Source organism: Crocuta crocuta, unplaced genomic scaffold (assembly GCF_008692635.1).
Source record: "Crocuta crocuta isolate KB4526 unplaced genomic scaffold, BGI_CrCroc_1.0 scaffold282, whole genome shotgun sequence".
NCBI lineage: Eukaryota > Metazoa > Chordata > Mammalia > Carnivora > Hyaenidae > Crocuta > Crocuta crocuta.
The window spans coordinates 2,369,532-2,393,058 of NW_027529174.1; the positions used below are offsets into that span (position 1 = coordinate 2,369,532).

The 23,527-nt window shown below is 39.5% G+C and overlaps 1 protein-coding gene and 1 long non-coding RNA gene across 2 annotated transcripts in view; one reads left to right on the forward strand and one right to left on the reverse strand.

The window, feature by feature from the left end:
- The window catches only part of CEP135 (centrosomal protein 135), a 79,210-nt gene extending 68,922 nt beyond the window's left edge, over positions 1-10,288 (reverse strand). Inside the window, exons 1-5 of the mRNA XM_077757754.1 lie at positions 10,221-10,288; positions 7,578-7,736; positions 5,667-5,857; positions 4,111-4,278; positions 1,214-1,355 (exon numbers count right to left, since the gene is read on the reverse strand). Of these exons, the coding sequence (XP_077613880.1) occupies positions 1,214-1,355; positions 4,111-4,278; positions 5,667-5,857; positions 7,578-7,690 (614 nt within the window). The 5' untranslated portion in view covers positions 7,691-7,736; positions 10,221-10,288. The remainder of the gene's footprint in view (positions 1-1,213; positions 1,356-4,110; positions 4,279-5,666; positions 5,858-7,577; positions 7,737-10,220) is intronic.
- A 6,064-nt stretch (positions 10,289-16,352) lies between these two features.
- LOC144226322 (uncharacterized) lies at positions 16,353-18,813 on the forward strand. Its single transcript, XR_013333605.1, has 3 exons — positions 16,353-16,395; positions 17,107-17,238; positions 18,142-18,813. It is a non-coding gene; the product is annotated as an uncharacterized LOC144226322 (long non-coding RNA).
- The last annotated feature ends 4,714 nt before the right edge of the window (positions 18,814-23,527 follow it).

Below are 23,527 nucleotides of genomic sequence, written 5' to 3' on the forward strand. Positions count from 1 at the left end.
TTAAGAGAGATTTTCCATGGACTAGAGTCAGTGAGGCCCGGTCCCTGCTGTTACTGGAACCAACTTTTCCTACTTATCTAGGGTTAGAAGAGTATGTATGCAATTGCACTCATATATATTGCACATGAATAACTCTGCATACAGACTATGTATATGTGCAAATAAAAACAAGATCTTTAAGAGACAATGCCACCCATGATGGTCTGATAGAAAAGAAAGATTTTAAAGAGTAAAAGATAACAAAAAATGACATCTATGTAGACCAAAAGCCTCCTTAAATATACTGACATGCTGTCTGAGAAGTCCTACATTACAACTGTAACAGAAAAATAAAACACTTCACAATTAAGTTCAGATAATTATAAATTTAGTTATGTAACACCAAGTGAGAATAACTAAGAGATCCTAATCAGTATCTCAAGTAATTTTCCTTTGGACTGTTATATTGAGATTAATAAAGTGAAAAAACTCCTCCATATTCTTTACATAACCTAAAAAATAGTTATTTGCACTAACCATTTCTACTAGTGTAGTATGTATTTTAGAATGTGTCTCCAGCTATGACCATAGAGACTGTCACTAGTGCTCTTTTGCTCCTTTGAACCCCTTATTATTTTCCTAATGGCATTCTATGTATTTCTCGTCTCATTTTTGCTGTTAGAATATAAGCTTCTTGAAAGCAGCAATACCATCTTACTCATCTTTACATCCCCAGAATACTTACATTGTGCTTTTCTCAGTTTAATGAAGTTTAATTAAAATAGAATTTATATCTGATTCTAATATAAGGAAAAACCAACACATAGAGCTAGAGAATCATGAAGCAAGAATTTCAAAGCCAGTTACAAATCTATCATGTTCATTGGCATTTGACATAATCTGAAGTAATAAAGACTCCTATAAAAGATGAATTGGGCAATGAAACTAAACATTAAAGCAACTCTACTAAAATAGGTTCTAGATGGCAGTAAATTATTTTAAAGCAGATATGAACAGAAACATCAGATTTATGATCTATTTGAGATCAAAGTTCAAAACAAATAAAAACATTCTATATTCAGGATACATTCAGAAAGTACTTCTTGAGTACTTACACAAAATTCTGTACTAGGCCCTGGAGTCAAGAAGTCAAGAAGACTGAAGCTCTATCATCAAGAAACTTATAGTTAATCAAATTGATTAACTGAAATTAGCAAAAAAGTATTTAATGCACCTGTTATCAGCCACTTGCAGGAGGTCTGCAATGTAAGGGTCATCTGGCTGTGGAACTGGATATGAACTGACTTCAGAGGGAGGAACTGGTTCATCTATCTGCATACGCTGGCGCCTGAAAGCAATACTTCTTTTCTTGCCACCTAAAAACAAATGTGTACTTCAAAAACATTTAAAAGAAACAAAACATTGTCTTAGAATTAAATATTCCAGAAGGTTAGGCTTTTTGTAATAAAGTATGCCACTAGCTCATATAACCTAGTGATAAAGTATCTCCTCCCTTACAAATACTCACACCCTGATCTTTAACTATACAATGCATTCCTGAAAACCTCAACAAGACATGGTTATGAAACAAGTTTTATTTTCTGCATGCTTGGTACATATACCCAGATTTAATCTATTCCTCCACCGGATGGGGACAAGACTTTGGCAAGATTAAAAGTTGAGTGTGCCTTGTGGTATTTCCTATTATGAACTCAAGAAATCATCACCAGAAGGAAACTGTCAAATGAGAAGCTTAAGGAAGTGATAACTAAAATAAAAAACCTTTATTAAGCAATAAATACTGCTTTATTAAGCAAATAAGAGATAAGAGAAACTTTATGTGGCAAAATTAGTATATAATCAAAGTCATCTATAATATAAAATGATGCTACAACCTGAATTAGTAGGAAATATCTACTTAATTATCCTGGAAACTAGCAGGAGTCATTTCTTTTTATGGGTAGATATATACTGTCTTGGTCCAAATTATAAATAGCTTACCTTTCTCAGCATTTGGCCAAGATTAGACACACACTTGAAAGACAAATCTATTGTCACGAAGAACAAACATAATCCACAACCTTGTCTTCATTAAAATCCTAACAAATTTTGTATACGCTTACCTCATTTTGAGGATGAAGAAACTGGGTCAAACGTATTTAAATGACTTGCTTATGGTTACACACTAAACAAGGCAAGCCATTATCTCCTTCCCTTACCTACTGGTTTTTCACCTTGGTTGCTCCTTTTCAGCTTCTGACAAAGACCCTCTCCTTCCACAGTCCTTTAAATGCCAACTTCCCTAGGGTCTGTCTTTGGTTCTCCTCTGTCCCAGTCTACATAATCTCACTAGCTAATTCCTATCCCATCCATAGCTTCAATTCCCATGATACTCTAATGACTCCCAAATTCGAATCCTCATCTGGGACCACATGCCTTTTTATTTTTTTAAGTTTATTTATTTATTTTGAGAGAAAGAGCAAGAGAGCAAGTGTGTGAGTTGGGGAGGGGCAGAGAGAGAGAAAGGGAGAGAGAATCCCAAGCAGGCTCTACAATTCAGAGCTAGAGTCTGAGCTGGGGCTTGATCTCATGACACCTCATGAACCATGAGATCATGACGTGAAAGGAAATCAAGAGTCAGATGCTTAACCAACTGAGCTACCCAGGAGCCCCTGGGACCACACTTCTAAGAACAGATCTACACCACAAATTCCACTGCATACTAGAAATCTCAATGTGGATGTTCCACGACACAAACACAGTGAACTCCTGCTCTGCCTTCCACCTTCTCAATCTTAAAAAGAGTACCATCATCTATCCACTCATTCACTAGCAAAGAAATCTGGGAATTCCTCTACTTCCCAAGTCCCTCACATTTAGTCACATATAGTGGAATCTATAGATTCCACCTCCTGAATCTCTCTGGAATTTGCCCCATTCTTTTCTCAGGAAATCTGAGAAAAGCCCAAAATCTCCCTCTCCATCTCATCTCCTGACATTTCAATCCTCAATGATTCCATTTGGCTATAGGGACACCATAAAATGACTACGCTTGGTCTTCGTCACCAGTTGGAACTGTGCCAGCATATAGATCTCCAACTCCCTTCATCACAGTCTTCATTCTGACTAAATCACTCCTGGTTCTCACTATGCTCCTGATCCCTCAGTCTCCACCTCATCTCATAAACCAGCATTTTCCTATACCTCACTCACTCTCAATAACCTTCATCCCATCATTCAGACATCTTGTCACTGGTACTAGAGATTCTTCCACCAACTTTATGCCTCTCCACCCTCAACTCTGGATATGCCCCATCATTTCTTTTGTCTTAAGAACTATTGAGTATACAGCTAAAAACCAGTAAAATAAACTAAGAAATAAGGAAAATATATCATTTCTAAATTCTTTAATGAGTATGGATTACCTTTACAACTAAAATAATGATAATATTGAGATGGCAGCCATCAAAGAGTTCCTTTTTTAGCCTGTGGATCTTCAAACTGATAATTCTACCATTTTCATTTCATTTCCTGAAAGTCAGGGCTGGCTTGTAACAAGCTGTTAAACAACATGCTAAATGTGAAATGTCAACCTTTACCCTAAACCTTTCCTGTTCAGAGCATCAAATGAAGACGTCACTGGGTTTTAAAGTGGCTTTCTGATTTTGGTAGTTCACTGAATTTTGAAGTCCATTTCAAAGGAGTTTGAAAGTTGTTGTATACTGTTAATAACTGACTGTCCATGTCCTCTCTGAAATACCATGATTCTTTATGAAAAGAATCGTTAATAAAGCTGCAAACAATTTGGGTTGGAAAAAAATAATAAAATAAAATGATGATAATAATTTTAAAAAGGAACTTAAATAATGATTTAAGTTTCCTTAAAACTCTAGGCGCTGAAGTTAAACTACTTGTACCTAAGATGCTACTACTATAGAAGTTCCTAAGCACTGTATAAAATACTACCCAGATCTTCAGAAACAAATTGAAAAGTTTATTGTGATGATCCAAATCATCTTTTCAAATACTAAAGTCTAAGCATGAAAATCCAAAGTCCTATTTTAGTCAACAGCTTTAATATTTTTAAAAGATTAGGTATATATCATTTGTTTTGAGAAGGAACAGACCCACCTGGAGTTTGTACTACAGCATGCAAATTCTTTTCTTGAAGTTGTTGAATTCTTTCATTCTTAGCTTTGCTCTCTTTTTCCAAAAGTTTGAGTTTATGAACATACTGGTTATTTAGAAATTTCAGATCAGCTGTTTCATGTGCACACTTCTTCAGTGTAGTTTTCAACTCTTAAAATGAAAAAGATTAAAAAACTATTTTACAGATCAAGAAATCTGTGAAGGCCTTCCATTTCACAAAATACAAAATCACATTAATTTGAAAGGCTCCATCTAATTCTTAGCCAAGATTTGTTTGAAAAACTATTACTTATTCTACCACAGTTAACAAACTACAAATAAGTCACTAAACAAAAAGGGAATTATATTTTTTTCCTGCTATGTGGCTTAATATAAGTTACAGCTTTTGATCCAACTTAGTAAACTGGGTATGAAGCTGAGGGATTATGAATTAATGCCAAATATTAGACAGGGCTTTCTACTGAATATAACAAGAATGTATAATAAGATAGCCATACAATTACCCTCTGTCGAGGACCTTTGAAATCATTTTTTTTTTTAATTTTTTAATGTTTATTCCTTTTTTGAGAGAGAGATGTGTGCAGAGCATGAATGGGGGAGGGGCAAAAAGAGAGGGAGACACAGAATCTGAAGCAGGCTCCAGGCTCTGAACTGTCAGCACAAAGCCTGATACAGGGCTCAAACCACCAACCGTGAGATCATTACCTGAGCCACCTCAACAACCAACCACTGCGCAACCGACTGAGCCACCTAGGTGCCCTGAAATCATTCTATTCAATCTCTGAGTTCAAAGACAGGGTACTAAAGATTCAGAATGATAAAAGGCTTTCACCTCACTTTATTCCTCTTAGTAAGAGGTTATTTCAAGGACATTTCTTTAGTTTCAGCACTTAATATATTCTACAGCATTTTATTTTTTTATTAATTAAAATAAACGGGGGGAGGTGCCTGGTGGCTCATTCAGTTAAGTGTCTGACTTGGACTCAGGTCGTGATCTCACGGTTCATGGGTTCAAGCCCCACACTGGGCTCTGTGCCAGAGCCTGGAGCCTGCTTCAGTCTCTGTGTCTCCCTCTCTCTCTTCTCCTTCCCCATTCATACTCGGTCTCTCTCTCTCTCAAAAATAAGTAAACACTAAAAAAAATTTTTTTTTAATTTTTTTGAGTATAGGTGTCACACGTTATATTATTTTCAGGTATGCAACACAGTAATTCAACTTCTCTGTTAAGTTATGCTATGTTCACAAGTAGCTCCCATCTGTTACCACATGATGCTATTGCAATATCATTGACTATATTCCCTATGCTGTGCCTTTTTCTATAGCAATTTTAATTCTAAAAATTTAATTGCCATATAGTGAGGATAAATATAGCTATGAAATGCAAATTTATTTTCCTTGTTGGGAACTCTTTCGACACACTCTACATTATTTCAAGACTGGCAGGGGGAAGAGTATTACATTTCTGCATAGATGCCAACCCTACATATAAAACGAAAGAAGGCATAAAATATTACATTTTATAAATCACAAAATTTTACCTTTAATGTGTTGGCTTGATTGTTCTCTCAGTTTCATTAATTCTAGGTATAATTCATTATTTTCCTTTACCAATCTTGCATTTTCAAGTTTATAAGGTTCCAAAACAAAATCAAAATTGGCACTTTCTTTTTCAGCTTTTACAGCACATAATTTTGATTTCCGAAGACTTTCTGTAGTATGAACTAGGTCACTGAAATGAAAGAATAGAAAATATAAATACAAGGAAACATTCCTTTAACTTTTAATAACTAAAAATATATTTCTAAAAATGTTAAATGTTGATGCTAAGTGAGATCAAATCTAAAAACAAGGGCGCCTGGGTGGTTCAGTCAGTTAAGCATCAGACTTGATTTCAGCCTAAGCAAATAACTCTTGATTTCAGCTCAGGTCATGATCTCACAGTTTGTGATCTCAAGCTCCATGTCAGGCTCTGTGCCAACAGCTCTAAGATTGTTTGGGATTCTCTCTTCCCTCTCTCTACCCCTCTCCCAATCTTGCGTGCATTTGCACTCTCTCTCTCTCTCTCAAATACACCTTTAAAGCAAATACATAAAATTTTAAAAATAAAAACAGAAACACTAGGGGTCTTTCAAGGTACCAAGTGCTCAAAAATTTCTCAAAAAAAAAAAGTTATGAAACATATACACATATTCATCTTTCAAGCTCCCCTTTCACTCATCCCCACTTCCAATATTAGTCACCTGATACTGTGGAATCTGTGAAACTTATCTGTACACTCAGCAAAATTTTATTGAATGCCTGATACATGCTAATTGCTAGCATGTAAGATTAAGAATCAGCTCCTTACCCCTAAGCACACAGACCAGAATATTCATCCATCAGTATTTACTGAGCAGGGAATACAATAGAGAAACCACCATCATGAAGCTTATATCCTGCTGACAGTTTGTCAAGGTTTAATTAATACTGTGTGATAAACTCAACAACAATTTCAGTACCAACTATGTGTTCAGTCTGTCCTAGGTATAGTAAAGTCAGTCTCTAGTCTTACAGAGTTTGCATTCTAAAGGAAACACAAGAAAAGTTTCCAACAATGATTTAAGTAGTGAAGGTTAACATTTAGCAGATGTGACAGACTCCTGTTGGCCATTACAGTTAAATGAGCATGGGGCAAGAGGGAGAGGAGAGAGGGATTTCCCAGGCAGACAGAATAACACATGGACAGACTGAGGGCGAGAGTATACACGTTTAGGGAGCTTCAAATGGTTAAATACAGGGGAGATGAAGCTGCAGGAGTACAAAATCAATGTAGAAAAAGTTTGCCAGTTTCTGAAAGTTATACATACTTTACCCTGAATTGTAGAGCTAGAACTACATCATGAAGAGTTCTGGAAGCCATAAAAAAGACCACCAAGTATCCTCCTCCAGTCTCTCCTTACCATCATCACAGCTTGGAGCCCTACTGCAAAAGCTTCCCAAGCAATTTCTCTGTTCCTGTCTCAAATCACAGTAACAATTCATGTAAAAAAGAACAAAAATCACACAGAATCTTTCACCTAAAGTAACATGTAACCATTAAAAATAATAACCAACCACTGGAGAACCATTATGAAATGATAGTAATTAAAGACCAGAGAGGTAGACACAGAACTCCCAACTCTATCAGAAAAGTCTCAAAAAAACTGTAATTCTATTCACAGAGAAAACTCTCAGAAACATCTACTATGAACTATACCCAGAGAGTTTTGCAATGTGGAGGCCTTGAACTGATGACATGGAAGTAGGATCTAAGAATAGATGAGCTTCAGATGATTGAAGGACTTTATAAAAACAAACAAACAAACAAACAAAAAATCCATGCATTTCTTTACCATAACACAAAGTTCAAAGGAAACTAGGTAAATGGGATTAAGGATCACACAGGTTTAGAACTGCATTTTCATCTTTACCTGAAAAGTTTTTCTACCAAAGGTAAACACTCCACTGTGAGAGTCTGGCGGTATCCCAACTGATCCAATCTTTTTCTAATATTAATATACTTTCTTTCTGCAGCTGTAGTCATCTTGTCTTCCAAAACTAGTTTTTTTTCACTCCCCCAAACTAAAGTCCTAAAAGAAAGGAGTAAAATGTTACTGTTATTATAGCTACTATTACTGTTTCACTGTAAGAAGAAAATATTATTTTAATATGAATCAACTACTTTTTGTTTCTCTTCAGGTAAGCAGCTTTCTGGAATATTCAGACTTTATAAATCTGTGTGTAAAAAAAAAAAATAAAGAAGAAAACAAAGAAGAATATTTTCCCAAACATGAGGTAGGCAGAGAATCTTTAGAGAAGCCTTTTTTGAAAGCATTAAATATAAAAGAAAAATCTGATAAGTTTTTAGACTTCATCAAATTAAAAACGTTCCATCAAAATATCCCATTAAGAAAAAAAAGTGAATGGGAGAAAATATTCATAATACCTGACAAAGGATTTGTATATGGAGTACATAAAGAACACTTATAGTTCAATAACAAAGACCATTCAAAAGAAAATGGGCTAAAGACTTGAATACACACCTTGCAAAAGGTGACTGAATGGGAACAATCATATGAAAAGGCGCTCATCACCTTTAGTTATCAAGGAAATACAAATTAAAACCATAATGAGGTACAATTTCACCCATACTAGAATGGCTAAAATAAAAAGCACAAGACCAAATGTTGTCAAGGATTTGGAGCAATTGGAATTTTCACAGTGTACACTGACAAGAATGTACAATCACTGTGGAAAAAGTCTGGCAGTTTCTTATCAAGTTAAACAAACTTCTACCCCTATAACTCTGTAACTCAAGGAAATTAAAATAAACATCCACAAAGAGACTCTACAAGAATATTCACAACAACTTTACTCATAATATTCCCAGCCTGGAAGCAACGTATATATATCCATCAATGGCAGAAGTATAAATAAACTATGAGGTATTTACACAATATACTACTACTCAGAAACACAAGATAAGGACCTAATGATGTATGTCAAACACATGAATTAATTTGGACAACATCTGAGCAATGGAAGCCAGACACATATACTGTATGGTTGGTTCTATTTACATGAAATTCAAGAACAGGCAAAATGAAGCTATATAGATAGAAATCAGAACAGCTGTGGGCTGGGTCAGCCTGGGTCAACAGAGTGGGTGGAGACCAGCTAGGAGGTTTAAAAGGGAGCTTTCTGGGGTGATGAAAATATTAGGTTAATTGGGGTACCGGTTACACAAGTATACTACATTTATCAAAGGTTTTCAAATAGTACACTTGAGATCTGTGCATTTCACCACATAAATTTTACTTCTGTGAAAAAAAAAAGATACAAACACATAAAGTATCTCTGCACATATTTTTATCCTTGTCTTTTTCAATGTTTATGAATAGATTCTCTCTCAATCTGCCCTAAAATGGAGTTATCCAAAGATTGCTTGTTTGGAACCTTTGCTCTTTTCTAAGTACTGTGCTAGTACTGATATTTCTAAGCCAAAGACAATTTTGTTTTACAGCTCTATTGTTTTTTTTTCCCCAATTTATAAAATGTGAATGCAAATGAATACACACAAACTTTGATCCTCACAACTTACCCTATAAGGGAGACATGGCCTACTAGACATATCCCCAATGCAAAGGCGAGGAAAGGTGTTCTCTAGAGAGTTTTCCCAAACCACAGGGCCACAAATCAGGTGGGCATTCAGGTCTCCTGAGCCCTGGTCCAGCACTCTGGTTTCTCTACCCAGGTGCCATCCTTCTTGGCCTTTTGGCTAAGAGCAAGTGTAGTATCTAACTAAGCTGCAGCAACTCACCAAATCACTTCTAAGGAAGTACCTCTCCTTGATAACTCCTTTCGACAAATCTTTTCTCTCCACACCCTTATTAACCTTTTCTTTCAGTTGTGTCTCCATGGACTTTCTAGGTTCCTTCCACAAGAGGGACCTGACTGATGCAGGATGGTTTAGAGAAACTCCTGAAGACATCAGAAAAACACCTGTCAAGAGGCGCCTGGGTGGCTCAGTCCCTAAGGGTCAGACTTTGGCTCAGGTCACCATCTCACTCTTTGTGGGTTCGAGCCCCAAGTTGGGCTCTGAGCTGATGGCTCAGAGCCTGGAGCCCGCTTCAGCGTCTGTCTCCTTCTGTCTCTGCCCTTCCCCCACTCAGGTCTGTCTGTCTGTCTGTCTCTCTCTCAAAAACAAACACTTAAACAAATTAAGACAAACATCTGTCAAACCAAGAACTAGCAGGGCCTCACCACTCAAACATTTCTCCTCTTTGTCTGTTACCAGCTTTGGTTACCCAGAAAGAAATGCTACTTCCTCACATGCAGGCCGAGGCAGAATGAAAACTAATCAAAAAAATCATCGACGCACAGAGCAGACAGAAAAGATGAAAATCCCCCCAAGAAGAACAAAAAGCATGCAGTACGCTTTCCTCACCTATGGGCTGCTATCTTCGCCCACCTACATCACCCAAGCACTGTAGCTCTCCCGAAATTTTCTAGCACAACCATATAAAAGGTTAGGTTTGAAGGTCCTCCACCCTTACGTGTTTAGAAATACTCACTAGCTTGACTCTGGGAAAGCAGGTGTCTGAGGGCCAGTACATCTTACTTTTACAAAAGTGACCTGCCGTATGTCTGCACAGGGGCTCAAAACAAAACAAAACGCCAACTAAGTTAGGTGGTCTCGAAGTCTTTCAGTGCCAAACTTAAACCAGTAAAGACTGGAAGGGAGAGGGGATGTTTTCGAAAATGCAAAACAAAGGTTACCAAACGGCTCTAGTCCTACGCTTTGGGGCACTTTATTTTTTACAAGAAGCACGTACGATTCTTACTCAACAGGGCAATTTAACTTTTAAATCAACCCGTCGGAAGGCAGCAGGCCGGTGTGCAAGGACCGCACAGACGCCCGCGGCCAGAAGCGCAGGAGGAAACCCGGCAGCTCGAGCTGCCCCTGGACGACCCCTGGGTTGCGGCTTCACTGCCAGGTGTAGAAGTGCAGGGGTGGCGGACGCGGGGCGGGCGGGGGGTGTCTGCNAGCTCCGGCCGCCGCTCCCTCTGCCTGCGGCCGCATCGCCCCTCAGGCCTCGCCCCACCCCTCGCTGGCTCCTTCCGCCCCAGACTCGGGCTCCGGATCTGGGACAGTTTGAAAATGGCGCGGAGAGAAGGTCCCAGCCTGCCCGGNCTGACAATCTACTAGGCACAGGGTTAAAATGCTGCCCAGTCTTTGGTCCCTGCCGCGGATAAGACTCCACCCGCCAGGTGAACGCCTGCTGACCGCCAAAAAGTCCAACCTAAAAATCACGTTTTCTTTGCAACTTTCCTTGACAACCACCCAGAAAAACTGTTGCTGCCACACCCATGTCCCTGTAAAGCTCTGAGTAGACACTATTTATTATACTCATACCATCATAATGAGTATAACATCATTAAGTTTTGATTCCATGAGTTACAGCTCATTCCATCAAAACTTAATTATTTGTATGTCTCTCCCTGCCGCCCCCAACTGTGAATTTTTTGAGTCAGATTTTTTTACTCAGCTGACATACTGTCTCTAGCACCTACCACAATAAATGTTTGTGAGTGGAATTAAATTGAAACAAGCCGGTTGTAGAGAGCTTGCTCACTTAAGGAAACCGTATAATCGTCAAATTCTAGAATTCCATTTTTCCCCTAAAACTTTATGGATGATCAGAGAGGAGCTCAATTCCCTTCTGTTCATTACTCTCCCAAGTAGGCTTTCCACTCAGAAAAGGTACTCAATCTCAATATGTCATGTAACTGTTCTGTGGGTTGTGAATAACTTTGTACCCATTCATATATTAATGTTTCCATTGTGTGTGCTTTGTCTGTTTTTCTACATGCCTTAATGAGTTGTTTTATGGAATTTCTAGGAGACAGAGACTTAGATACTGTCAATGGCTTTTGTAGTCTTGAATATGTACAGTAAACATATTTTTTGCCAGACAGCAAATACCTCTTTTGAAAACAGGGAAGCATAAATAAATATGGCTGTGCAACAGCCATCAGTCTAGATGACTCCTTGGCTTCCCTTCGCCCCAAGCCATGGTAATTAGAAATATAAAAATTGAAATCAAAGAAATTCAAAAAGGTGGGCGAAACGCTGGAATTGTGGGCCAGTTTCACTCCATGGGACATGGAAGACCAGCATCAGGCCCACTGCTGGACCCCAAGGCTAAGGTCAGCGTCCCTGGCACACACGTACATATCTCTTGGAGGGCTAACATTCAACCCATCACATTCCCTTAATGCGTTCCTGACTTCTGTGAGCCATTCTAATAAATTATCTAGCCTGAGAGGTCATGGGAACCCCAGTTATAGCGGGTTCGTCAGAAGTATGGGAGGCCCAGGACTTGTGACTGGGGTCCGAAGTAGGAGCAGCCTGGTAGGCTTGAGCCCTTCACCTGTGGAGCCTGAAGTAACTCTGGATTGTTAGAGTCAGAACTTAATTGAATTCTGGACCCTGCAGAGAAGTGGTTTTGGAAAAGACACTGTATTTGGTGATAGGAGGGAAAAACACCTCTCATCTGGTGTCAAAAGTGTTGTGAATAAAAATTACTCAGGAAATAAATAGGTATGAGCAGATAATGTTTAGGAGAAACTTAACAGATAAATTAAGGTTTCTTTTTCAAGTTTCTTCTCTGTATTTTCTTTTTTTTTAATGTTTTTATTTATTTATTTTTGAGAGACAGAGAGCACGCACAGAAGCAGGGCAGGGCACAGAGAAAGAGGGAGACACAGAGCCTGAAGCAGGGTCCTCACAGTCAACACAGAGCCTGATACAGGGCTGGAACCCAGGAACCGTGAGATCATGATCCGAGCCAAAGTCGGATGCATTAACAGACTGATCCTCCCAGGTGCCCCCGCCTTCTCTGTATTTTCAAAACATATTCTGTGTATCTGGATATCATTAACTCTGATGTAGTCAATGATTATCCTATTTCCCCTGTTAGACTATGAGCTCTTTATACTACACAGAAGACTAATGTGATCTTCTTTCTCCCTATAACCAACCATAGTGACTGACACTTAATAAAAGGTCAGGAAATACGAACGAAATTGAACAGAACTGAATGAACCAGATCTTCTGACACCAAGTCCAATACAGCATAGTTGGCTTTCTTTGGTGACTGGCCAGAGATGGAGCTAAAATGTCAACATCACTCCTACCTAATTCAGGTCCTTTTATTTAAACAGCAGGGACTCAGTTTCCCTATTGCTACAGGTGTGTGGTTTGGCTGGCAATCTGATGTTTACCGGCAGATAAGGATAATGGTTACAATAAGTTCCCGTCTGTCTGGAGCCTTGCAGTGGAGCCTCCGTAGTGACTTGGCTACAAAAGACACTCAAGCTGTGTAAGTGATCGGATGTTATGAGAAGCTGTTCTTTAGCAGCAGAGACACTGGAAAATTATTTCCAAGAAAGGGTCACTTTTAAAAGCACAATGTTAAAGCATCTTAATGACATAGCAGTTTCTTTTGTGTGTCTACAAAGACATCAGGACTTTTCGTAATGCTAGTGCAAGGGATTACACCTTTTAATCACCATTTGGAGTCAAGAAGAATAGAGGAGTAGTGGCTGTGCATGAATGACAGGAATGAAAAGATTGATAAATACTAACATGTATTTTTAAAAACTTTCTTTTTGCATGTCAAATATCTATGGTCAAAACACAAAGGATAAGCTGGAAAAATATTTACAAGGATTATCATAGACCTAGTATATACAAAGCTCCTATAACTTAGACAGTAAAATGACTAACAAATAATAGAATACAGTAGGAAAATAATTTTAAAATGAGAAAAGATATGAGCAGGTAATTCATCACATGGCTCTTTACTGTGTGAGCAAGGACTCAAACTCATTGAAAATAAGAGGCATGAAAATTAAAACTAACGGAGGTGTGAAGGATGAGTGGGCAGCCAAGTAAAAGGTAGAAAGGCAATAAGCAAAGATACAAAAAACTAATATTAAGCATTACATATTGAGTGCTTGTTAGGTTCTGTTCTAAATGCTGTGCATGCTTTCCAGGTACTAGTTCATTTAATCACCATAATTAACCCTATGAAATAGGAAGTATTGGTGTCTCTACTATAGTGAGGAGATTAACTTACTGGAAGTGACAAAGTAAGTGATTAGAGTGTTGGCTTCAAGTCTGGAAATTGAAACAACTCTGTCAAGGAGGGGAACTCTATAGGACAATGGCCAAAAAAGAGAATATTCAGATGATGACCAATTAGACTTTGTGGAGACACAGAGTTGCCAGGGTCCCAAAAGTTCAATTAGACCAACTTCTACAGAAACACAGATTTCTTTGCAACCTGTCCAGCATATGACCACCCCACTTTCCCCCAGTTCCAATGACAAGAAAACTCACCACTTTTCAAAGCAGCTCATTGCACCACTGAACTTTTTAAGAAAAATTCTTCTTTGTATGACGCTAAAATCTGCTTCTCCTTGAGTGTGGGCAGTTTTTTCTGAGCAATCAAAAGAAAGTGAATCTTCTCCCTCATATGTATCATGACCCTTCAGAAAACCCCAATCCTTCAACCTTGGCTAAAATGACATGGTCTCCAAGTCCATAGCTTATCTGGCTACCTCTTCTGGAGGTAGAAACTCTACCTCTGTTATCCTATTAAAATGTAAATCCAGAAGTGATTGCATCAGGTTAGGACTGAGGACTGAGATACATTTGTTTCTCTTGATATACCTGCATAGCACATTCATTGTATACCAACACAATCTAGTATCACATTAGCCTTTTTAGTAACTGAGTCACATACTTACTAGTAAAGAACCACACACAGTCTTCTTACTATGACTGATAAATTTTTAGTATCTGCATTTATTTATATTATCCTGAAGGCAAACATGAGTTTCTGGAGCAGAGACTGAAGTCATCCATAACTATGGGTTCCCTTGCCCAATCCCCCAAAGTGATATGATGAAAGCCACATGTCACTCAATACGTGCTGGGTTCCGTACTGGAGGAGAGTAAGCCCCTCTAAATTGAGAATCTGAGAGTTTATATATGAAGGGGACATCTCTCACCCTTCCCCTCCTGAGAAAGGGAGAAAACCCTTTGCTGCTTATGGTATACTCATTTTCCTTGGGAAGAGAAGGGAAAGGTCCTGGGTATTTACCTGCTGGAATTATAAATATGTTTGATGTCAATGTGGAGGTTTGAACTCCCCTATGACCAAGCAATAGCACTGCTAGGAATTTACCCAAGGGATACAGAAATGCTGATGCATAGGAGCTCATGTNAGGCTCTGCCCCCATGGGCAATAAAATTGGTGCTCTTACAAATGACACTCCAGAGAGTTCCCTTGTTCCCTTCCACCTTGTGAGGACACAGCAAGAATATGGGCATCTTTGAACCAAGAGGCCTTCACCAGATGCAGCATCCACCAGAACCTTAATCTTGAACTTCCCAATCTTCATGACCATGAGACTCTGCTGTTTATAAGCTCTCTGGTCTATAGGGTTTGTCATAGCAGCCCAAAGGGACTAAGGCGCATGAGATGAATGTTAATAAGCTATGTGTCGACCACACAAGTTACATAAACCGTCTTCAAACAGAAACAAACATAAGGTGAGGTTATATATAATTAGAGAGAGATAGATCAGTTGATGAAAATGCAGCCACAGGCTCACAAGAACCTACCTATATCTTTCCCATGAGCAATGTTTAATGTTTACAAATTCATTGCTCGTGACAACTTTATATAGAACCTAACTATATGAAAAAATAAATAAATAAATAAATAAATAATAAATACATAAATATGTTTGATGCCTCAACAACAGGGGGATTGGGGCATGGACCCCCTGCACAGTTGAAAATCCACATACAACTTTTGAATTCCTTAATACTTACTAATAGCCTACTATTGACTAGAAGCCTTACTGATAATATTAAATCGATTAACACATATTTTGTATATGTATTATATACTGTATTCTTACAACAAAATAAGCTAGAGAAGAGAAAATGTTATTAAGAAAATCATAAGAGAAAAACACACTTACAGTACTGTATTTTATTTATCAAAAAAAATATCTGCATGTAGGGGCGCCTGGGTAGCTTAGTTGGTTAAGCGTTCCTCTTCGGCTCAGGTCATGATCTCACGGTTCGTGAGTTTGAGGCCTGCATTGGACTCTGTGCTGACAGCTCAGAGCCTGGAGCCTCCTTCGGATTCTATGTCTCCCTCTCCCTCTGCCCCTCCCATGCTTGTTCTCTCTCTCTCTCTCTCTGTCTCTCTTTCAAAAATAAATAAACATTAAAAAACTCTACACGTAACTGGACCAGAGCAGTTTAAACCCATATTGTTCAAGAGTCAACTGTAAATGATTCCAGGAGAAAGACAAGAGAAGCCTCTCCTGGTCTGTAACTTGTGTGATGTCCCCCTGGTTTGGGTTTTGCTCCCCCAACCCCACCTCTGAAAGGTAAATACATAAGTCTTAGGAGGTAAATCTCTCAGTGCTCTCATTGTATGCTGTCACAGCCATATTTTAACTTCTAAGGCTTGTTCTTTAACCCAGGTTCTGGCAAAACTTGCTCAGAAAGTCCTAACTATGCAGAAACATGAAAATACTTACTTGCTGATTTGGGCTGTATTTGCATCATTTTCCTAGGCCCAGACTGGCTCTCTCATTCTCTTTCTCTTATTTATCACAGGTCCCCGGGACTCAGTCTCAGTCAACATGTATCAGGCTGTGAGTATCAGAATGCCTGATTAATAATTGGTTAAGTCATCGAAGTGTTTGTGTTCTCACTTGACAAAAAACCTGACAACAGGCCCTAGTTTGGTTTGCACTTCAGTGGTGCCATCAAGATGTGATCACTTCTCTTCTTCCACTCTTTCTTCTCAATGGATGGCTTTCATCTTCAGCCCTTTTGCCCCATTGCCTCATTGGATGGCTTGTTAGAGTCTCCATGCAAAACACCCAATACAAGAAGTGAGGGCAGAGAACAGGGATTGCATGATAAGAAAAAAAAAAAAAAGATTTTGCCTCAAAGGCCTCTTTCTCATGTGAGAGAAAAATGTCTCCCAGAATCCCCTAGTAGAGTTTCCTTTATTGGCCAGAACTGGGTCCTATGCTCACCCTGAGAGTGGTCCCTGGCAAAGAAGGCCTGAGTCTGCTGTGATTTATTCCTAGACCAAATTAGGGTTTTACTAACATGGAATAGAGTGTAAAAAGTGATCCAAGAATTTTGGGAGTGCTTGTCTCTTCATCTCAAATCAAGAGAAAGAGGATTGGGACCACTTAATAATGTCCCTTGAGCAAAGGAGAGAATCCTGAGGTGAAGACACCCTCTCGGAGTTTGTTGTTTCTTTTCCACAACCAGGTCTGAACTTCACATGAACAAAGATCTTGGTTCCTGTACCAGGTCCTGTGAATTGCATCCCTTGGTATCTATTCTAGGCTCCTGGTGTGTCTTCCTGTATGAGAGGCTAGAGAGCTGAGTGAGCGCTGTGTTTCATGGATTCCCTTGAGCGGTATTCCCACTGTCACCTGCACTCATATGGACTCACACGAGGAACTGCATGAAGGCGGGTGAGCAGCAGAATGTGAGGTACCTGTTTGGCTCAGATGGGTGGTGGCAGAGGTAGTTTCAGGAGCATCCTGCAGCCTTGGTGAGAGCTTTCCTGACCATAAAGGAGATGTGATCCTGGCAGTAGGAGCTGTTTCTAGAAGCTTTGCCTAGAGCATGTTCTTCTAGCCCTTTCAATTTTACAACCTAGTTGTAAGACCCCTTCTGTTTAAATGATCTGGAAGGATTTCTGTGGTCTGCAACTAAAACCTCACAGGAAACGGTCCTGTCTAGGAAGGTCTATAGGAAGGGAAGCTGGAGATAGTGCCAGTTCCATTGTGGAGGAGGAGTGAGAGACCTCTAGGAATAGGAATGCCTTGAATCTTCACAACTGAGCTGAAGGTGAGAGAACCCTAGGGAAAAAGAGAGGAGGGTTTCCAAAGCACCCACAACAAAAAAGAAAGGAGTTTAAATACTGGCTAGAGAGCAGACATTGGTTCACAGCAACACTGGTCAAGTAAGAACTTTGCTGTCCCCTTCCCTCTCCTCCCCTCCCCTCCTTTTTTTTAGCAATGTGGGTAGAGGAGGAATTGACATGGGGGCGGGAAAGAGGAAAGCAAGTGACCACATCCCTTTATCTTCTCTCTGCAGCAAGCCCAAGCTAGGAAAGGGCGAAAACACTGACGATTAAGCCATGCTTAAAGTTTTGTTTATGACAGGAAACTAGATATTTTAATTACTGACCATCGACTTATTCTACTTAAGAGACACCGAAAAAGTCATGGGTTATACTGGAGTTATTTCTAGGGGCAAGAGGAAGAACTGCAAGTGATGAAATAAAACTTAGGTTTTCAGCCATTCTGAGCAAACCATATGTATTTCAAACATAAATATACTTTGACTTCTTTTCTTTTTTCCCCCTCAAGGTTGGGGAAAGCTATCTGAAGAGGAAGATTCTGATACACAGACCTGTGTCATCTCACTCTTCCTAACTCATCAAAATTGGATGTTAACAAACAGAAGTTTCAGAAATATTCTCTACAGAGATGAAAAGCCTCTGAGAGATGGTACAAATATGTAAAAATGTTCAAGAAGAGTTGGAGAAATCAATGAATGCCAATATGTAATGGGATACTATGAGAAGCTGGTGATATTTCAAGGAATACCCTCAATTTTCCAGTTGATGGAATGCAAAGTCAGAATCAGTCATGCTCTGTAATCTAGTGCTCAGCATTCGAGATTTCACTGGAAAGACCAAATCCTGGGCTGGATCCTCGGTGGGTCTGATCCAATACAGCAATTACTTCTCCCGTGTAAAGCTCCCATAGCACCCTATGCTTCTTTCCATAGCATTTAATATTCTGCTTTGTAATTGATTTTCACATTTATTTAGGAGGATTGTGAATTTAACTCATACCACATCTCCAAAATACAGAGAAGCTGTAGTCCTTTTGTTAATTAATCCAGTCTTCTTCCTCCATTCCTCCCTGCTGGTAAAAACAATGACCATTTAGCCTTTCCTGATTTCAACTTAATCTGATCCAATAATTTAAACACTCCCTTTAAAAAGTGATGTTAGTCTGTCTTGGAAAATAAAAGCTTACTCTGTCTTTCAGCTCCAAGATTTTAACTGGGCGTATGCATGTGGGGAGGTGTGGGGTTGCCTGACCTTGGGGCTGAGGGGAACACTGTGGTCTTTGGGAACCTCTTCTACTCTTAACCATTTAGATGCTCTTGACATTGCTGCCATTGCTCTAACGCCTGTGGCTGTTGTGAGGCATGGATATCTCTTTGTCTCTCTGTTTCTGCCTCTCGTTCTGATAGCTCTTTCTGACTCACTCTGCCTTCCCTGGCCTCCTCCCACTATTACACCTTCTGACTGTCTATGACTCCCATTTTATCCCATCCCATCTTGCAGTCCCTTACCTACCTCACTGGCACTTTGGATCCTCAGCCAGATTCTCAGATATTCTCTGTCACGAGGGCCTCATGTGGAAAGCATAGGTGACTCTGAAGTTAAATTTCACGACTTTTCTCTGCCTGGCCATGCTGGCCCTTCTTGGGTTGACATGAGGCAGCCTGCAATGAGGCTTCTTATCAGAGTCTCAGATGGGGAAAGGGAGAGAAGGACCTCCTTTTGCCCTTGGTGTCTTCCCCAGTCCCATTCTACGTACTCAGCGCAGGTGTCTGACTGTGCTGGGCTTGCCTTGCTCTCTTTTCCCACAATTCTGGGGCTGGCTGAAGAGGAATGACTTCCCTCCCCGCTTCTTTAGGAACACACCTTTCTTCTATCACAGAGTAGTTAGAGCCCCCTCAACAAGGTGTCTTCTCTACTCATGGAAAGAATGGTCTGAGGGGCGCCTGGGTGGCTTAGTTGGTTAAGCGACCGACTTTCACTTAGGTCATGATCTCGCGGTTCATGGGTTCGAGCCCCGCGTCGGGCTCTGTGCTGACTGCCAGCTCAGAGCCTGGAGCCTGTTTCAGAGTCTGCGTCTCCCTCTCTCTCTGACCCTCCCCTGCTCACGCTGTCTCTCTCTCTCTCTCTCTCTCTCTCTCTCTTTCTCTCCTAGAAATAAATAAAAATATTTAAAAAAAAAAAAGAATGGTCTGAGCCAAGTCGACCAGGCCTGGTCTCTAGTGGTTAGGAGAGGAATGTTAATAAAAGAATTTAGGAAATCCTCTCCCTATTCAACAACCTGTTTTATTTTTTCTTTTGTCTTTTTTTAAAAATGTTTATTTATTTTGAGGGAGACAAAGAGCACAAGCAGGGAAGGGGCAGAGAGAAGTAATCCCAAGCAGGCTCCACGCTGCTGTCGACTCAGCCCGTCTCAGGGCTTGATCTCAGGACTATGAGATCATGACCTGAACTGAAATCAAGAGTCAGATGCTTAACCCAAGTGCCCGCAAAACAGGTGTTTTTGTTTGGCTGCACAATCTTATTTGAAGGTCAGAAGCTGATCTTTCTCTCTCCATTATATGTAAATTGTTTAGAACAGTGCCTGGCACCCAGTAAGCAATCAATGTTCTCATTCTGTAACAAATCTCTTAATCTCCTCCTGAGATTGGTTGGTGTCTTTGTAAACTGGAAGAAATATGTGCTAGGAAAAACAAAAGAGAAAAATCATGCCGATAATTTCTATGATATTAACCTTATTAACATCTACATTTTGCCATATTTCAAAATTATCAACTAGTATGTGCTTGTAGAGAAATTCAAACAATATAGGAAATTATAAAGTGCACGTCCCCAAGAAACTTCTAGTATTTTCCCTGACCTGGCCACTGTTTTATTCTTTTCAAGTAAAGATAATGTCAGATTTTCCACCCTTTCAGCTCCAAGATGTTAACTGGGTATATGCATGTGAGGAGGTGTGGGGTTTCCTGACCTTGTGGCTGATCCAAACAAGCAGTTTGGTTGAATGTTTTTACTTATCTATCTCTCCCAATACACGATGAGCCTTTTGAGCTCTTCTCTGTAGCACCACAGGTCACCAATAAATGCTGGATGAATGAATAAATAATTGAATAATGAATTATGAAATAACATAGATTATAAAATACCTTTAAGAAAAACTTTACTGTTATATAAACTTGTTAAGATGCTTAGTCATTTTTTGAGCTTTTCTTGATAGGATTACCTCTGATTAAAATAGAACAGATTAAATTTTAAGATTAATTTATTTATAGTGTTCTTTTAAATGCTTCCAATATTATACTAAATAATGAAGATTGGATGATGACAAGGCATTTCATCAAGGCTTTTGGGCTTTTATATGAATATCTGATACCATACCAGTAATGCCCAAAGCTTTCATGCTTATTTTATTTTTGATGTGTTACAGCATATAGTCAATATAGCCTCTGCTATCTTAATGTGCTAAGGTAAAATGGAATGTGCTGGTGATTGATCAATGGGTTTCATCAATGTTTTAAAAGGCAGTAATATGATTCTTTTTAAAATTAAAAAATGAAATAATTTTGGCAGTTTGATTACAGCAGGGAAAAGACATACCAATCTAGTGAATAGATTATTGGTGCATGAATAAGAAACATGACTCACTTTATAACTCTCTTTCCAGGACTGGTAATGGGGTTCCACCCCAGGTCACTTTGGAGGATTCCAAACCAATTTCTTGAAAGACCGGTTGAGGATAGAAGCCCCTCTTCCCTGCAGTGTCCCAAGTGGACACATAGCAGACATCTCTGTCTTTGCCTGGTCACAGAGGCACATGTGATAATAGACAGACCTGGGTTTGAATTGTGGCTCCATCATTTCTTAGCAGCATGGCCTTGGAAAACTGACCTCACTAAGTGGGCTTGTTGTGAGAATTAAACTGAATAACACATTCTTACCATAGTGCTTCACACATAGTGCTCAAGGTTAATTACAAACTACTAGTCATCTAGAAACTAGGGTTCTCTTTCTAACCAAGATATGTTTGGGTTACTACTAGAGGGAGTAAGCCTCTACTTCCTGCATGCACAGGTGACTTAGTTTTCTGAACCAGTACCTGTCTTCTTCCCATTACTAGCTCAGAGTAGGAAAGCTATGATGCTGCAGTTATGTGCTAGCAGTGGTGGAAGCCATGGATTACTGCTGTGATGATGTGATCTTGAAGCTGAAAGTCAGTGGTGGCCTTCTCACTTAGGTACCCTGACCCTTCCATTGATTTTTTTAAGCACATAATCTCATGAATTAAATTCCCTTCTTTTTGAAATACCTAGAACTCTGATGGGCACACAAACTCAAGATCATTTTATTTATTCATTTATTCAAACATCTTTTAAGTTTATTTATTTTCAGAGAGAGTGACAGCGGGGGAGGGATAGAGAGAGAGGGAGAGAGAATCCCCAGCAGACTCCACACCATCAGCACAGAGTTGGACGTGGGACTCAAACCCACAAACTGTGAGATCATGACTTGAACTGAGATCAAGAGTCAGATGCTTATCTCACTGAGCCACCGAGGCACCTCTCAAGATAATTTTAGTAAAGTCCTAGCTTTGATTCTGGGTGTCTGTCTGGGCCATTATCCTTCCTTTCTTCATAATCAAGCTTCTGGAAAGAGTAGCCCTGATATATTGTAAACCTGTCCTTTATCTCGTTATTGTACTCAATTCTACCACAGTCAGGCTTCCTCTCTGCTACTAAAGCACTGAAATGCTTTGACCAAGGTCAGCAATGACTAACCAAATACCAAATTCAGTAGATTTTTTCAGTCTTTGACCTACTAACCATCATTGGAAACTATTTCATTGGACATTGTATTGATCACACCTTTCTTTCTAGAACCTGCTCCTCTCTTGATCCTTGTGACACAACATCTTTTGATTCTTCTCCCATGTCTTTGGTCAACCTCTATTGTGAGCTCTTTTTCTTCTTTTATTCTATTAAATGTTGGTGCCCCCTAAGGTTCAAGCCTCAGAGCTCATCCCTTCTTGCTCAGTATACTGGGCTTCTGTGAATTCAGCTACTATCCCCGTGGTAATGACTCCTGAATCTCCACCCCTCCTCTGTGTAAAATCCCTGCATATTCAGGGCACTGTAGACAACCCCTTCTCTCTCTGCTTCGAGACACATTGAATTCTGAAAACACCTTACCTGGTTCTTTGTTTTCCCATGCCTTTATATAACAATGATCAGATGGCTTCCCCTCGTTACATCTCTCTCCCACTGAATTTTCCTGAAATATAAAAACATTTGCCTTTTGGACAAGGGTTTTTTTAAATACAACACCAAAAACAGAAGTGACAAAAGAAAACATAGATGAATTGAACTTTATCAAAAGAAAATATTTTGTGCTAGGGGTGCCTGGGTGGCTCAGTCGGTTAAGCTCAGTTCATTATTTCACAAGTCTTGAGTTTGAGCCCCGCATCCGGCTCTGTGCTGATAGCTCAGAGCCTGGACCCTGCATCAGATTCTGTGCCTACCCTCTCTCTCTGCCCCTCCCCTGCTCTCTCTCTCTCTCTCTCTCTCTCAGAAATAAACAATTAACAAAGAAAATTAAAAAATATATATTTTGTGATAAAAACAATATCACCAACAAAATGAAAATACAACCTGCAGAATGGGAGAAAATCTTTGCACATCATATATCTAATAAGGGACTTACATCCAGGATATGTTAAGAACTCTTACAACTCAATAATAAAGAAATAAATTAAAAATAGGCAAGAGAGACTCATCTGAGTGGCTCAGTTGGTTAAGCTCCCAACTTTAGCTCAGGTCATGATCTCATGGTTCATGGGTTCAAGCTCTGCTTGGGGGTCTGCACTGGTGTGTGAAGCCTGCTTAGGATTCTCTCTCTCTCCT